This window comes from Perca fluviatilis, chromosome 12, assembly GCF_010015445.1.
Source record: "Perca fluviatilis chromosome 12, GENO_Pfluv_1.0, whole genome shotgun sequence".
Classification (NCBI taxonomy): domain Eukaryota; kingdom Metazoa; phylum Chordata; class Actinopteri; order Perciformes; family Percidae; genus Perca; species Perca fluviatilis.
Window position 1 is genome coordinate 38,939,752 of NC_053123.1, and position 17,765 is coordinate 38,957,516.

The window sequence follows — 17,765 nt, forward strand, 5'->3', positions numbered from 1 at the left end:
TCACCAGTCTGCACGTCTTCCCTTCTTTCTCCATGTGGTATCTACACACACACACACACACACACACAGACACAGACACAGACACAGACACACACACACACACACACACACACACACACACAACAGACACACACACACACACACACACACAGACACAGACACAGACACAGACACAGACACACACACACACACACACACACACACACACACACACACACACACACACACACACACACACAAAGGTCAAAGGTCACTCTGTACATCTGCATATTAATCAGGTCCGGGTATCATTCACAAAGTCTTCGGTACCGGTTCCTAAATTATACTTTTTTTATAATTGTTAGCTGCTGTAAATATTATTATATATATATATATATATATTATAATATATGTATATATATCTATATATAGATATATATACAGTATATAACAGACTGTCCTGTACCTGGGTCCTTCTCTGATCTCCCGTCCGTTCCTGTACCACTTCACGGCCAAAGCCTTCTCTTTGCTCAGCTTGCAGACGAACTCGGCGTCTTCAAACTCAGTGATGGTCGTGTCTTTGAGCGCCGCGGTGAAGTCGGTGGGCGCCTCGCTGATGATCAGCTCGGCCGCGCACTTGTCGTCCCCGACGGCGGCCGTGTACTCTCCCTCGTCGTCCATCACGCAGTCCTTGATGGTCAGCGTGTGGCGCAGGCCGTCGGCGCGGTACACCAGGCGCTTGCTGAGCGTCACTTCCTGTCCCGCCTTCAGCCAGCGGACGGTCGCCTCGGGACGGTTCACCTCGCACACGAAGCCGATGGTCTTCTTCTCCTGGGTCTCGATGTCCTCGATGGGCCTCAGGAACCTCAGCTTCTCCTCTGGAGGAGAGAACGTTAAAGAGATGTTAAACAGCTAAACAAACTACAGGGAAACACCATCTGATACACCTTTCTGTCATACACACACAGAGACACACAGAGAGACACACACACACACACACACACACACACACACAAGAGACACACACACACACACACACACACACACACACACAGACAGAGACACACACACACATACACACACACACACACACACACACACACACACACACACACACACACACACACACACACACACACACACACACACACACACACACACACACACACACACACACACACACACAGACAGAGACACACACACACACACACACACACACATCACCAAACCCACCAGACTCCATGTAAATAATCAGGACTTTTAGCGTGTATAGAGCCAGCATATCTCCACCAGACTCCATGTAAATAATCAGGACTTTTAGTGTGTATAGAGCCAGCATATCTCCACCAGACTCCATGTAAATAATAGGACTTTTAGGCGTTATAGGCCAGCATATCTCCACCAGACTCCATGTAAATAATCAGGACTTTTAACATGTATAGAGCCAGCATATCTCCACCAGACTCCATGTAAATAATCAGGACTTTTAGCGTGTATAGAGCCAGCATATCTCCACATGTAAATGGGGGAATTAAGGGTTTATTTCAACCAAACCAGAGTGGTGATTGTTGGAACAGTGGAAAGATGAACAAAGATGGTTTTTGAGAGTTTTATTTAGTTTCTGTCCACTTTGAATGAAGTGTGTTTTATGATGATAAAAGTCCTGATTATTTACATGGAGTCTGGTGGAGATATGCTGGCTCTATACACGCTAAAAGTCCTGATTATTTACATGGAGTCTGGTGGAGATATGCTGGCTCTATACACGCTAAAAGTCCTGATTATTTACATGGAGTCTGGTGGAGATATACTGGCTCTATACACACTAAAAGTCCTGATTATTTACATGGAGTCTGGTGGAGATATGCTGGCTCTATACACGCTAAAAGTCCTGATTATTTACATGGAGTCTGGTGGAGATATGCTGGCTCTATACACGCTAAAAGTCCTGATTATTTACATGGAGTCTGGTGTAGTTTGGTGATGGTGATTTCGGGGCTGTTTGATGTTAAACTAAAAGGATCTTACTCTTTAACTAAAAGGTCTATCTCTGTAGGGATCCATCCCATAATGTTGTCAGACACTTAGAATAATAATGTGAGTCTGTCAGCAGCAACAACAGAACTTTTAGTGACTCTAACTGCTGCTGAACATTAGTCCTGTAGGGTTACAGTACAGCTTGGTTCTGGTTTAATACTGGACCAGTTTCACAGATTGTTGTTCCATCAGACACACACACACATGGAGACAGAGAGTCCAGGGTGAAAGATAAAGACGTTGCTCTTTGCAGAGTGAACGGTCCAGTTATTTACCTGCCACTTTAGCGCTGGCGGTGCTCTTGGCGTGCTCTGCTCTCTGATTGGTCAGGCTGATGGTGTAGACGGCCTCGTCGGCCTTCTGGGCGTCCCTGATCCTCAGAGAGAAGACGTTGTCCCGCTGGGCCATCATGTACTTGCTGCTCTCGAATATCGTCTCCTCGTTCTTCAGCCACTTGGCCTTGGCTCCCTCCGTGTTCGTCTCGCAGTTAAACACGATCTCACTTCCCTCCTTCACCGCCGCGTCTTTAATCGGCGTGATGACCCTCAGTTTCTCTGGAGGAAGAGCACACAGACATCAGTACAAGCTGAGCTGGAAGAGGGCGGAAAAAGCCACTAAAATGCAAGAAAGCAAGAAAATGTAAGAAAAAGTATCAGGGAGCAAAACACAGAAAATATAACAAAAAGTTTTTTTGAAAAGTGACCATAACAATGTAAAAATAATATAAAAATATCAAACAAAAAGTAAAAAAAAGCAAAAATGTCGTGAAAAAGTGACAAAAAGTAATTTAAAAAAAAGACAAAAAGTAATAAAAACACGACAAAAACACTGAAAAAAAGCAACCAAAATTGTCAGAAAAAAAGAAAGAGAAAAATGTACGAAGATGTCTTAGTTTCTCTGAAAGAAAACCCCAACTGATTAACGACCTTTATGAGGATCAAGAAACTTGAAAAAAGTAAGAAATACTTTGGAAAAAGCACCAAAAACATAGAAAAATCGAAGAAAACTTTGGAAAAAGTAACAACAATTTCAGAAAAAGTGACAACAACTTCGGAAAAAGTGACAACAACTTCGGAAAAAGTGACAAAACTTCGGAAAAAGTGACAAAAATTTCAGAAAAAGTGACAAAAATTTCAGAAAGATCCATAAAAACTTCATAAAACTAGCGCTCCAACCTAATAGTGAACCCAGACCGATACCGATTAACCCTTCTCTCTGAAATAACCCAAACAGGAAGCTCTTACCGATGACGTAGAGCTCGGCGGAGGCCTTAACGCTGCCGATCTGCGCCACGTAGCCGCCCTCGTCCTTCAGCTCGCAGCTTTTCACAATAAGAGCCCTCCTCTTGCCCTCGCTGACCACGCTGTACTTCTCCCCCGGGTGCACTTCCGTCTCGCCTCTGAACCACTTCACCTCGTACGTTTCCTTGGAGACGGAGCAGGCGAACTCGGCCTTCTCGCCCTCCACTGCTTCCTGGTTCTGGGGCCGGGCAATGAACTCGGCCGCCAGCTCTGCAGTGAGAAGAAGAAGAAGAAGAAGAAGAAGAAGAAGAAGAAGAAGAAGAAGAAGAAGAAGAAGAAGAAGAAGAACAGGAAGTGTTATTTTACTTTGTTTCAACAGGAAAATTATAAACATTTAGCCGATAAAATCACTACCAAAATAAGAGCAGTCCCAGATATAAAGGCTCCCTCCCTGTGTAGCATTACCAAACCAAAAAACTAAGTAAAGAACATCCTGCCGTTACCAAAATAAGAGCAGTCCCAGATATAAAGGCTCCCTCACTGTGTAGCATTACCAAACCAAAAAACTAAGTAAAGAACATCCTGCCGTTACCAAAATAAGAGCGGTCCCAGATATAAAGGCTCCCTCACTGTGTAGCATTACCAAACTAAAGAACTAAGTAAAGAACATCCTGCTGCTACCAAAATAAGAGCGGTCCCAGATATAAAGGCTCCCTCACCGTGTAGCATTACCAAACTAAAGAACTAAGTAAAGAACATCCTGCCATTACCAAAATAAGAGCGGTCCCAGATATAAAGGCTCCCTCACCGTGTAGCCGGAGGGTTACCAAACTAAAGAACTAAGTGAAGAACATCCTGCCGTTACCAAAATAAGAGCGGTCCCAGATATAAAGGCTCCCTCACCGTGTAGCCGGAGCGTGGCGGATGTCTTCACGGTGGGACTCAGCCTGCAGTTGTACTCTCCAGCGTCCTCCATTCTCAGGTCCTGGATGATCAGGATCCTCCGGCGCCCGTCACTGATCTGCTCGTAGCGGCCGCCCTCCGGCAGCTCCTCGTCTCCGCGGTACCACGTCACCTCGGCAACGGGCTTTGACACCTCGCAGATCATCTTCACGCTGTCCGTCTCCATCCCCTCCACGTTGGACAGGTTCTTGGTGAAGCGCGCTGCCTCCTCTGCGACACAAACACATCAAATATATATTTCAATGTCCAGATGTTACATAAATAAAGAGTTCCCTGTTATACAGTGCTCAGCATAACTTTATGAACCCATGCTAAAGTTGACTAAAAAGTGGAATAAAAAAATCATCTTTTGGAAATTGATCTTAATGCCTTAATTAAAAAAATTTGGAAAAATCCAACTTTTAAGGACACCAATTTTCTTTGTGAATGAATAATGTATCTTAAATAAATAAATGTTCCCCTTAAAATACAGGGGGCATAAGTATAGACACCCCTATGTTAAATTCCCATAGAGGCAGGCAGATTTCTATTTTTAAAGGCCAGTTATTTATGATCTCAGATACTATACATCCATCATCACATACCCTTCACCATACCCCCCCACATCCTACTTCCTTCTTCACCATACCCCCAATCATCACATACACCTTCACCATACCCCCCATCATCACATACCCTTCACCATACCCCCCCATCATCACATACCCTTCGTATGCTGAGCACTGTATCTATGTATTTAAATGGAGAGTTCCTCACCGATGACGGTGAGCATGCCCGAGCTCTTGGCGGTGCGGGCGTCACATTCGTACTCGGCCTCGTCGTCGAACACAGACTTGTGCACGATGAGGATCCTCTGTTTGCCCTTAGCAACAATCTCGTACTTCTTCCCTTTCCTGATCTCGTTGCCGTCCTTAAACCAGCGAACCTGCCACACAAACACAGGTTTCACTTTCATCTCATCTCATTTCATTTCAGAGAGAGAAAAAAAAAAAAAAAAAAAAAAAAAAAAAAAAAAAATATTTAGGTAGATAGATGGATGGATAGATAGATAGATAGATAGATAGATAGATAGATAGATAGATGGATGGATGGATGGATGGATGGATGGATAGATAGATAAGTAGGTAGGTAGATAGATAGATAGATAGATAGATAGACAGACAGATAGATAGATAGATAGATAGACGGATGGATGGATAGATAGATAAGTAGGTAGGTAGATAGATAGATAGATAGATAGATAGATAGATAGATAGATAGATAGATAGATAGATAGATAGATCTTGATGCTGGTCGGCCGGTCTCACCTTGGCAGATTCGCGGGAAACTTCACATTCAAACTTAGCAGATTCTTTCTCTTTGACCTCGACGTCCTGCAGAGGCTTACTGAACTCCACGTGAGGAGCTGCAGACACAAACACACAACTCTTCCATTTATAATCTTTGGATTAGTAAGTTCAATTGTCAAAAGCATAGAAAAAGTGACATCATTGTCAAAAAAGCAACTTAAGCGCAAAAACTTTGAAAAAAAAGCAGCATTATTAATGAAGTTGGGGTAAAGTTTTGTGCTTACGTGTGACCTCCAGGAAACAGGAAGTCTTGAACTCCGAGGCGTCACACGTGTACATCTTGGCGTCGTCCGGCAAGCAGCCGTGGATGACCAGCTTCCTCTTGACTCCGTCTACGATCAGGTCGTACTTCTTGGTCTTCCTGACTTCCTGTCCCTCTCTGAACCAGCGAACCTCGGCGTTCTCTCGGGAAACCTCACACTCCAACGTCGCACTCGCCTCTTCCTCCACCGTCTGGTCCTCCAGCGGCTTCGTGAACTCCACCGGCGGCTCTGCACACATTGACATTAACCATTAATACATTTTAATCAAAGACAAACATCTGCTGAGCCTGCGGTGCGTTCGAGTGTCTCACGTCTGATGATGAGTTGCGCCTGCGTCTGGAAGTCTTTGGTGCTCAGTTTGACTTCGCCGGCCTCCGACAACTTCACGTCTCTGATGGTCAGAGTGTGAACTCGCCCCACCACACGGGTCTTCACCTGCACACAAACGCAAGGTATCGTTATTATCCCCAGAGAGCAAGTACAGCCAGCAGGACACTACAGACCGTAGAGAGAAGTATGTAGAGAGACAGCAGTAGAGAGTAGTATGTAGAGAGACAGCAGTATGTAGAGAGACAGCAGTAGAGAGTAGTATGTAGAGAGACAGCAGTAGAGAGTAGTATGTAGAGAGACAGCAGTAGAGAGTAGTATGTAAAGAGACAGCAGTAGAGAGTAGTATGTACAGAGACAGCAGTAGAGAGCAGTATGTACAGAGACAGCAGTAGAGAGCAGTAGAGAGTAGTATGTAGAGAGACAACAGTAGAGAGTAGTATGTAGAGAGACATTTTTCTTTCGACAGAGCAGTAACCGGGCCTGACCCGAATCTGACAGGCATTAAGATATTTGTGTCCGAGCCCGACAGTTATAATCTCATTTTGTTGTCATACTAATGACTCATGTAGGTGTGTGTGTGTGAAAGCTTCTATTAAGTAGCTGTAGGAAGGCATTCAGAAATGTCAACAGATGAGGTCACCAGCGCACACGGGGCAACGGCTACCTACATAATAAGCATTATAATAAACATAATAATAATTTAAAATGTTCAATGCCTTAACGCGCTGATGTGACCGAGCCCGACCCGAACCCAAATCATTCCTAAATATCTGTCCGAACACGGCCCGTTGGTTACTGTCGGGTCCCGTCGGGCTCGGGTCAAGAATCCGTCCTCTAGCACCATTCACCAAGGCATATTCCAAAGTGTAACTTGATTTAAGCTATCACTGAATGAAGTTATTCTTCCTGCAGGTTGATGCTAGCTTGCTAGATGCTAACTCGCTAGCACTAACTGCGGGTCTTTCTACATATAAGGAGCTGAGAGTCTGGCCGAAGATAACAGCTGCAGCTCGGCTATCTCGGATTATTTTTAACTGCAGCTTCAACACTGTAAAAAATACCTTCACATGGAAACCCGACTGTTAAACCGCTGCTGTTCTTTAAAAGAAAATCAGCCAATATTTGAAGAGTTTTAGGAGAGATGATAATCCAGTTTATCAAAGTTCAGTTTTTGTTCTTGTTTCAGGATTTTGTCTCATGTTGACATGTGATTCAGAATATAAGATTCAGACATAAATAAACTTCAAAACAAGTTGATTTGTTAGGTAAACAGGTGAAATGATCTGTTTAAATTCAGTAATTAGGTCTTTAATAAACTGACGGACTGGTTCAAGATGGAACCAAGAAAATGAACACAAACTGAAATGTATTTCTAAAAACAAACCAAAATCCAAACATTGTTTTACAGTGTGTTATCTGGATTACAGGGAAGTAAGGTCTTCAGATTATGAGATTACGTTATTTAACGATGGAAACCGGATCTGTTTTTACTGAACACGTGAAATCTAAATGCACAAACTGCAGAAAGATCTCCATCTTAACACGGTCCGAAATTAACACTCGCCAAGCTCCTAATGCGGTACATTTTAAATTTGGCGAATAAATCTCAGAAGGCTCTCCGCCACATGTCCGGTAAATGCAAGGGTGTAACTTTGGTTTGAGAAGTGGGGGTCTGGGGGTCCTCTGCCAGAAATTATTTTTCGATTTGAAACCCATTTCCTGCATTTCTACATACATTTATAGGAACTATGGTGATACAGAATCCAGGAAATAATTAAGTTGACCAAGATTAAATTCTGTCAGAAAGAACAGTACTAAACTACAGTATATATATAAGAAAAATATGTCGTACTCTCTTAGTGGCCAATCACCAAGACTTATAAATAAAATAATATAAAATTTGAAAGTCCCCCATGTCCCCATTGGAAATTACGCCCTAGGGTAAATGTTTGTACCTAATAATTCTGTTTTCCAGTCTTCATTTTGGGTGAAGCTGCAGCTACTTTCTTCTGTCTATTCTCTGAGATTAATTGTACGAGACAAACGGCGTGATGAGGTTGATCCAACTTGCAAAGTGAAACGGTGCTTCCTACTCAAAAAAATAAAGAAATGCTTCCCAAAGAAAGTAAGATAAAAACTGAAAATGAACCAGCAGGACTCGCAACCCCAACCAGGACGTTTTGTGATGGATCTTAACACAAGAAACAGACTTTTTTGGCCGGTAGAAAAGATGCTTGGTCTGTGGATTTTATTTCATCTACCTGACAACTTGGCCGGAGGTTGAAAAAGTAAATTTCGGATACTGCATCTTAACCTCGCTTTGTGTCTCTTTTACTCTATTTTGTTCAGCGTTGATGAAGGAGTTCCCTTGCTGGAAACATGTTAAATGTCTGTCTCACCCGCTCGCTGGCCTCCATCTTCTTTCCCCCCAGGAACCAGTCCACGGCGATGCCTTCGTACGACAGCTCGCACTCAAAGGTGGCCGTTTCTCCGGCCGTCACCGTCACGTCCTTCAGAGGACGCATCAGCCCGATGGACCGGGCTGCAGACACAGACGGAGACAGAGACACAGAAGACATGTTTAAAAGGTCTGAGCCGAGTGTAGTTTCCTGGCACAGAGTTTTGTGAAGCCTCAGAGATTCTCTCTCTTCAGATAAAGTGTCTAAAATAAACTCAGGCTCTGATTGGCCGACGGAGACATTCAACACTTTCTGCTGCTGGAACACAAAGTGCTCTGCGACACAAAAGTTTCCACTTTGATTTAAATTTAAATGTAATGTTACAAGATGAGATACACTATAATAATGTCCAAATCAAACAGAAACTACATGTTTGCGTGTGTTGTTGTTTAAATACATTTTATCTTAGGATCTGAGTACAAAGATCTGAGCAAACTCCTTCAGATAAATGTTGTAAAACATTTTATTTTAAAAACAAATCTCCAGATATAGATATAAACAGATATAAACTGTATTGTTTTCCAAATGTATTGTATCTTATACAAACATCTGATCGAGCTACAAAAAAAATAAACTTTCAGGATCTACTGTGGAGATTTAAAAATGTATTCTAAACTTGACTTTTCACCCCTAACAGGACAGCCCCGTTCAGAGCCCTGAGAGCTTGGATATGTGAATAAAATGGACTGACCTTTGACCCGGAGCTGAGCGTTGGATTTGGCGTTGGCTGCGGAAAAGTCGACGCTGCCGGCCATGTCCATGCGCACGTTGTAGAGAATCAGCAGGTGTTTGGTTCCTTCCTCCTTAATCTCAACATCCTGGAAGAAAACAGAGTCATGCAGCAGGCCAACAAGTACCCCGATAGTTTACTAAAACCAGTGGTGGAAGAAGTATTCAGATCCTTTACTTCAGAAGAAAGTGGCATGAAAAGAAAAATTTCAAGTACCTCAACATTTGGACCGAAGCCCAGTACTGGAGTAGATGTACTTAGTTACATTCCAACACTATATATATATATATATATATATATATATATATATATATATATATATATATATATATATATATATATATATAATTACTACATATATCTGTAGTATATATTGGACTTACGGGACACGGCAGCAGAGCTTCTCCCTTCAGCTTCCAGTTTCCGTGGACGTCCTCTTCTGAAATCTCTGTCTCAAACTTGGCTGTTTCTGTCTCCGTCACCTCCACGCTGTACAGCGGACGGACAACCTTAATGTCCCGCTCTGTTGGGAGGAAGACCAGGACAAGACTTTAGTAAGAGAGACGCGACTAAAGAGGCTGGAGCAATTTGGGAAAATAAAACAAATTAGGGGTGAAAATTAGGGTAAAATCTCTAAAATGGGTTAGGGTTGGCGTGTCTGTCCGAGTGTGACGCGATGCTCTCTGCCTTTATTGAGTTTCAGGTTTGGAAATGATAATTGTTGGAGCCAAAATTATGATTTCGATATTAACCATTCTCTCCATGAATTCTGCACATATATATTGATATTGAGAGTAAAACTACACTCTCAGAAAAAGTTCAGCTCAGTACCTGGATTTATATAAAATTATCTTATACAAAGTTGCTCATGTAAACTTCTGAAAATGTTGAAAGAAACTTCAAAAATGTCGAAAAAAGTAACACTTATTCAATCTCCCAACCCCGCTGTGGCCGACAAAAGTTGTCGGAGCACAGATTATGCAATTCCAAATGTAAAAAACTAAAAAACAACTGTGAATCTCGTTCTATGGACAATTTCTGTTAAAATATACAGTCATGTAACTGTTGATACACAGATATTTCTTAGATCAGTGGTTCTCAAACTTTTTTCAATAATGTTACCCTTCAGAATTGTTTCTTTAAGCCAAGTAGCCCCTGACCAGCGCTGATCATTTTCGCTAGGAAAAAAAGTGTATATAAATAGGAACAGTACAGTGCTGTCAGAGATAGATTTACTAAACAACAGCCTTGGAACTGGAAAAAACAAACATTTAAATGCTAATGAGAAAAAGAGACAAAAACTGTAAAAAAGACAAAAACTTGGAAAAAGATGGTAGAAAGAAGGAAAAAGGAAAAGCAAGAATAGGTCAAAATAGTACCAAAAACTTCAGAAACAGTGACATAAGAAGAAAAAAGCGAGAAACTAAAAACGTAGAAGGAAGGAAGGCAAGATTAGGTCCAAAGAAGGCGACACAAATGTCACATCTTTGGTAAAAAAAAAATATTCTACATAAAGAGGAATGTTCTGGACAACAGCCTCGAGGGACTACAGATGTAAATTAGTCAAAGGCTAACTCTGGTGCAATGCATCAAATGGTCACATTTATGTTTTAATTGCACATTGTCCCTTATAAATAAAATTGAAATTGTAATTAAACATTTTGTTAAATATCTCCCGTACCCTCTGCAGTCCTCCAAAGTACCCCTAGGGGTACACGTACCCCCATTTGAGAAACACTGTCTTAGAGGGTTGACTCATTATGAACAAGAAGGGGATGTGTTTGTTAATAGTTCTTGGTACCGTGAGTACAGTCACACCCTTTTGACAATCAGATTGAAGGCATGCGCTCCGTCTCTATGGGACTACTTTCTTTTCGCTGATGATACTCTGCTTTATACGGCAGATGACCACATCCATATTCAGACTCTGTGAAGAGATTTACCTTCTATGTTGAGTCTGGCGGTGGTTTTGTCCGAGCCGCAGTCGCAGGTGTACTCTCCAATGTTGGCCTTCTCTGCCTTCCTGACCATCAGGATGCGCTTCTTTCCGTCTGTGCTGATGGCGATGTTCTTGGACGGAGTGATCTCCTTCCCGTCCTTAAACCATTTGACGTCTGCGACCGATTTGCTGAGTTCACAGACCAGCTTCACCTCGTCGCGCTCCACGGCCGTGTAGTTCTGCAGCTTGGTGGTGAAGTACAGGTCGCCCTCTGCACACAAACAACACGCTCTTATTATCTAAAGTCTGTTCTAACTAAAACTCCAAACATTTGCATTAAAACTTAACTCTTAAAGGAGACTTACTGTATATTGTGTTTCTACTAGAACATGTTTCTATTCTTTAATATTCAAAAAACACTATTTTTCTCATCATCTCTGTTGGAGCGCCTATCTCTTTAAGAAGCCTGGTCTGCTCTGATTGGTCAACGTTTCTGTCTCTGTACAGTGCAACGGAGTATATAGCAGGGCTTTGTACCGTGAAAAACACCAATAAGGCTTCTAAACCAAATACTACACAACCACACATCTTTCATACGTAATGTGACCTGACATTTGGGAGAAATTAAATATATAACATCTGCAGCCAAGATTGCAGCTTTCCCTGATGTTAGCATGTAGCTACATGTGACATTTTAAACACTGCAGTAGCTGCCTGAAGCAGAAGACCAATCATAGGACAGTTTTTTCTACAATCGGCTAGGAGTTACGTGACACGGAGTCGAGAGTAGAAAAAACATGGAAACTGAAGCGTTCAGAACAGTGGGAAATCTGAGGTTTTAGCTCACGGGCATTTCTCTAAAATACGTTTACCTCTTTATTTGAAACTTTGGCCACATTTAACATGATCATCCGACATTGTAACATTATAGATATATATTATATATTGACAGAAAATACGGAAAAGCATAATAGGTCGCCTTTAAGGAGCCTTCAACAACAGGGACTTACATGTATTAAGATATCACTTCTGAAACTCTGAATAGTTTATCTTGTCTGTGTAACCTACCTTACCTTCAACTTCCTCATCAGCCAAACTCTTTTTAGAAAATCAACACATCTTTTTAATTCAGCCTCGGAGCTGAGACTAAACATATGAAGGACAACTAAACACTGACCAATGACAGTGAGCATGTATCTGTCTACTACTAATTTCTTAATTTTCTTTCAAGGCTTCTCTTCTTTTTGGATTTGTGATTCATAGCTAGTCTACAGAAACTCAAGATCGCTTCTGATGTTTGTCAAAATTTTGAGGATAAGGCTGTAGACCACATGTGTCAAACTCGAGTCCCGCGGGCCAAATCCGGCCCCTCGCAGATTATGATCCAGCCTGCATATCAATTTAGGTTCACAATACATTTTGGCCCACCTAGGTTTTGTCACATTTTCTGATGTTTTTGTCACTTTTGCCAAAATTTTTTAACATTTTTTCTGACATTTTTGTCACTTTTTCTGACGTTTTTAGGCGCTTCATTTCTATGACGGCTGAGGAACTTTCTCCTGACTTCTTTAGGACTTTATTTCGACCAAACTGTGAGTGAGAAGACTATATGACACATGTCAAATATATTTTACTTTTTCGATTAAATAAAAGCCTATCAATAAACTAAACATGCTTGATGTCCCTTGATGTGATTCTTATTTTCCAGTGTGGCCCTCTGGGAAGTTGAGTTTGACACCCCTGCTGTAGACGTACAGTACGTAGGCTGTGACAAACATTTGAGGTGACTAAAATGTTTTTTAGCCTAAATAAAGAATGTAAGAATCACTTCAATTTCCATATAACTTTTTGTTAAAGCTGCAGGGAGCCACTGGAGAGGGGCTAAAGAGCCACAGGTTGCCTAACCCTGAAACCAAACATATGAAGGACATCCAAACACTGACCGATGACAGTGAGCATGGCGGTCATGGTCTTGTCCATGGCCTCCACTTTGATCATGGAGGTGTCGTCGATGGTTACTTCTTTAAAGGCCAGCGTGTGCACCTTCCCGTGGTCCGCCATGTGCACAACCTTGCTAGGATGCAGGCGCACATCGTTTTTGTACCAGACCACAGAGATCTTGTCGTGGGAGAGTTCAACGCTGAACTCGGCCGTTTCACGCTCCTTCACTGTCACGTCCTTAATCGGTTTGGCAAACTCCAGCCGAATACCTGCCGCAGAAATACAACCGTCAGACATCTGATGCAGAGAATATAGCTTAAAAGAACATCCAGTTTGTCTGAAATTAAAGATTTAACCCTCCCGACACATAAAACCCAGTCATCTTGTATGACCCATTTAATATAACCCAGAGTTAATCTTGTATGACCCATTAAATAACACCCAGAGTTAACTTGTATGACCTATTTAAAGGAGAATTCCGGCCAATTTTTACATTAATCTTGATCGCTATAAATATGCGAGTACTGTCGATAAAAAACAAATCGGTGCTGGCAACACTTATTAGCTGCAGCTACGTCTACGAGAAATATACACTGAACTGCTGCGTGATGATTATCACAGAAGACAGGCTGTACACATTCATCCCTGGACGGCAGCTAGCATCTTGCAGGGCAAGCTAGCTACCGTCAGGATCGTGACAGGGTAGGTGAATTTAAACAATGTCTGAGTTGAAAACGCATATTGTTGTCACGTAAGGGCCCTGTTCATGTTGCACAGACATTAATTGCATTTTGTGTCTGTTAAGAGGCACAAAGGCACTCTAAAACCTGCCCCGACAACTGCCGTGTTAGCTCAGTGGAAGCTCGTAGACGTAGCTGCAGCTACTCCGTGTTGCCAGCACCGATTTAGGTAGTTATTTTTTTTCTATGGACAGTACTCACATATTTATAGCGATCAAGATTAATGTAAAAATTGGCCAGATTTCTCCTTTAATAAAACCCAGAGTTGACTTGTATTATTATAGTATTTATTACCTTGTATGACCAGTTATAAAAAGCTTTAATAAACCCAGAGTTACCTTATACACTGTATAGTATTAATGTATTTATTACCTTGTATAACCAGTTTTCCAGCTGTCCTCTTGTCCTCGGCCTCAAACATGTACTTTGCCTCGTCGTCATAGGCGGCCAAACGGATCACCAGAACAAACATGTTTCCATCCTGGATCATCTCGTACTTGTCGTCTTTCTGCAGTTCCTGGGAGCCTTTCAGCCAGCGGAAACTCTTGGGAACTCTCGACAGCTCGACCTCGAACCTCGCCTCGTCCTTCTCGTACACCTGAACATCGTTCAGCGGCGTCAAGAAGTTCAGAGGAAGTTCTGAAGGGAAACACACAGAGGGTAAGTTCAGAGGAGGTTCTGAAGGGAAACACAGGGAGGTGTTTTGATGTCAAGATAGGACCTAGTAGGCTAACGTTGCTATTGGTTATAGGAGGAAGTAGGCTAACGTTGCTGTTGGTTATAGGAGGAAGTAGGCTAACGTTGCTGTTGGTTATAGGACGAAGTAGGCTAACGTTGCTGTTGGTTATAGGACGAAGTAGGCAAACGTTGCTGTTGGTTATAGGAGGAAGTAGGCTAACGTTGCTGTTGGTTATAGGACGAAGTAGGCAAACGTTGCTGTTGGTTATAGGAGGAAGTAGGCTAACGTTGCTGTTGGTTATAGGACGAAGTAGGCTAACGTTGCTGTTGGTTATAGGACGAAGTAGGCTAACGTTGCTGTTGGTTATAGGACGAAGTAGGCGTTGCTGTTGGTTATAGGACGAAGTAGGCGTTGCTGTTGGTTATAGGACGAAGTAGGCTAACGTTGCTGTTGGTTATAGGACGAAGTAGGCTAACGTTGCTGTTGGTTATAGGAGGAAGTAGGCAGTAGGCTAACGTTGCTGTTGGTTATAGGAGGAAGTAGGCTAACGTTGCTGTTGGTTTACCTTTGACCTTCAGGTTGGCAGAACACTTGGCGTTGGCGGCGGCATACGCCACCTCACCGGTCATTGAGACTTTACAGTTGTACAGGATCAGAGTGTGTTTGCCGCCCTCCTCGATGATGTCCACATCCTGTCAAATAATATCACTCAACATCATTAACTAGAACATTAATATCACTCAACATCATTAACTAGAACATTAATATCACTCAACATCATTAACTAGAACATTAATATCACTCAACATCATTAACTAGAACACTAATATCACTCAACATCATTAACTAGAACATTAATATCACTCAACATCATTAACTAGAACACTAATATCACTCAACATCATTAACTAGAACATTAATATCACTCAACATCATTAACTAGAACATTAATATCACTCAACATCATTAACTAGAACACTATAATCACTCAACATCATTAACTAGAACATTAATATCACTCAACATCATTAACTAGAACATTAATATCACTCAACATCATTAACTAGAACACTAATATCACTCAACATCATTAACTAGAACATTAATATCACTCAACATCATTAACTAGAACATTGATATCACTCAACATCATTAACTAGAACACTAATATCACTCAACATCATTAACTAGAACATTAATATCACTCAACATCATTAACTAGAACATTAATATCACTCAACATCATTAACTAGAACATTAATATCACTCAACATCATTAACTAGAACATTAATATCACTCAACATCATTAACTAGAACATTAATATCACTCAACATCATTAACTAGAACATTGATATCACTCAACATCATTAACTAGAACATGAATATCACTCAACATCATTAACTAGAACACTAATATCACTCAACATCATTAACTAGAACATGAATATCACTCAACATCATTAACTAGAACATTAATATCACTCAACATCATTAACTAGAACATTTCGCACAGAAATTTAAACAGTGGGCCGGCTACTTGGTGCACATCCCAATGCTAATATTACCAGTCCTAAGTAAGATGTGTGCGTGTGTGTGTGTGTGTGTGTGTGTGTGTGTGTGTGTGTGTGTGTGTGTGAATGTGTGTGTATGTGTCTATGTCTGTGTGTGTCTGTGTGTTTGTGAGTGTGTGTCTGTCTGTCTGTGTGTGTGTGTGTCTGTGTCTGTGTGTGAGTGTGACTGTGTGTGTCTGTGAGTGTGTGTGTGACTGTCTATCTGTGTGTGTGTGTGTGTGTGTGTGTGTGTGTGTGTGTGTGTGTGTGTGTGTGTGTGTGTGTGTGTGTGTGTGTGTGTGTGTGTGTGAGTGTGTGTGTCAGAACCTTTTGCTATGGTAATTTGCCCGGTAAAGGAGTAGAGAAGGGAGGGGCAGACAGCATCTTCAGGTCAACCATTCTAATTTAATGATTATTATACCTCCAAGTTCCTTCTTTAAGTTAAAAATTGTGAGTCCAAACGCCAAAATATTATCATCACCAGAAAGATCAAAGTCTGCCAAACGCATTGATTTGGTTTTGTTTGTGGTGTCAAATATAAGCACCTCAGAGCAGGTTATAAAAAGGGCACCATCTGCCTTACAGATATTCGTTGTTTCTATTGGGGCCTATTCGGCAGTTGGTATGCACGTTATATGTCTGCAACCGGAACAAATTTTCCAAAATCTTGACCTAAAATTATGTATGAAGAGTGAAAATTGTGGGAGAGAGCAATTTCTCTAGAAAACTATCAGAGGATCGTACAGTCCCTGCCCACTGTAGCAACTTGAAATTCTGTCACATACAAACCCATTATAAAACGGTCTGAAAGACTGAACAAGTTGCTGTGCTTACAGAAGAAGGACTGAGGACTTCTCCGTTGAGTTTCCACTGGCCGTGCACATCGTCCTCGGAGATCTCCACCTCGAAGCGAGCCGTCTCTCCGTCAAACAGTTCCACGCCATAAATCGGACGCACAACCTTGATGTCCCGAGCTGGAGGGGAAACAAAAGAAAACGATCAAAGAATTTAAATATTAAGTTCCTGTTGTGTTCATTCATGACGTTACAGGAACATTAGTTTGTCCTGAAAGGTTTCAGTTGCTGTGAAATAAAAAAACAATCAGCTCCATGTTCACACAGATTAACAGATTCAGAAGAACATAGTTTAATTCGAGCATCTGGACTTTTCTGGGGGAAACTCTAAATATTTTTATATTTGTGTTAGTTACTGAGTTTATTTCTGTTTTCTCTGATTGCCAAGACTTGGGAGAAACATTCTTATAAGCCAATTGTTTGTAACTGCAATTACGCGACACAGATTTGCAGACTTTGAGACTCATGTATTCCCAAAAAAGCAGAGAGTTTTTTATATTCTGGCTGTGGAACAGGTTGTTTATAAAAGTGTTATCATTGTTTTTGCTTGATTTGCTAAACTTTATGATGGCTAAGTTACTTTTTTTGCTGAGGTTTTTAGGCCTTTATGTCGACCAAACTGTCAGTGAGAAGACTAATGTTACTGCTACTACATTGCACATATCTGTACATGTTGTTCATACATTGTTCATATTACATAGCCATATTT

At 41.5% G+C, this 17,765-nt stretch overlaps 1 protein-coding gene across 1 annotated transcript in view; it reads right to left on the minus strand.

Annotated features, from left to right (window-relative positions):
* Window positions 1-17,765, minus strand: part of LOC120569501 (titin-like) — a 276,128-nt gene that overhangs the window by 140,197 nt on the left and 118,166 nt on the right. Inside the window, 17 exon segments of the mRNA XM_039817355.1 lie at window positions 1-41; window positions 446-857; window positions 2,292-2,570; window positions 3,261-3,527; window positions 4,161-4,430; window positions 4,977-5,145; window positions 5,528-5,625; window positions 5,794-6,060; window positions 6,144-6,267; window positions 8,562-8,704; window positions 9,313-9,439; window positions 9,735-9,874; window positions 11,295-11,561; window positions 13,234-13,500; window positions 14,344-14,610; window positions 15,216-15,342; window positions 17,037-17,176. The exon segment at window positions 1-41 is cut by the window's left edge and continues 84 nt beyond it. Coding sequence (XP_039673289.1) covers window positions 1-41; window positions 446-857; window positions 2,292-2,570; window positions 3,261-3,527; window positions 4,161-4,430; window positions 4,977-5,145; window positions 5,528-5,625; window positions 5,794-6,060; window positions 6,144-6,267; window positions 8,562-8,704; window positions 9,313-9,439; window positions 9,735-9,874; window positions 11,295-11,561; window positions 13,234-13,500; window positions 14,344-14,610; window positions 15,216-15,342; window positions 17,037-17,176 — 3,405 coding nt within the window.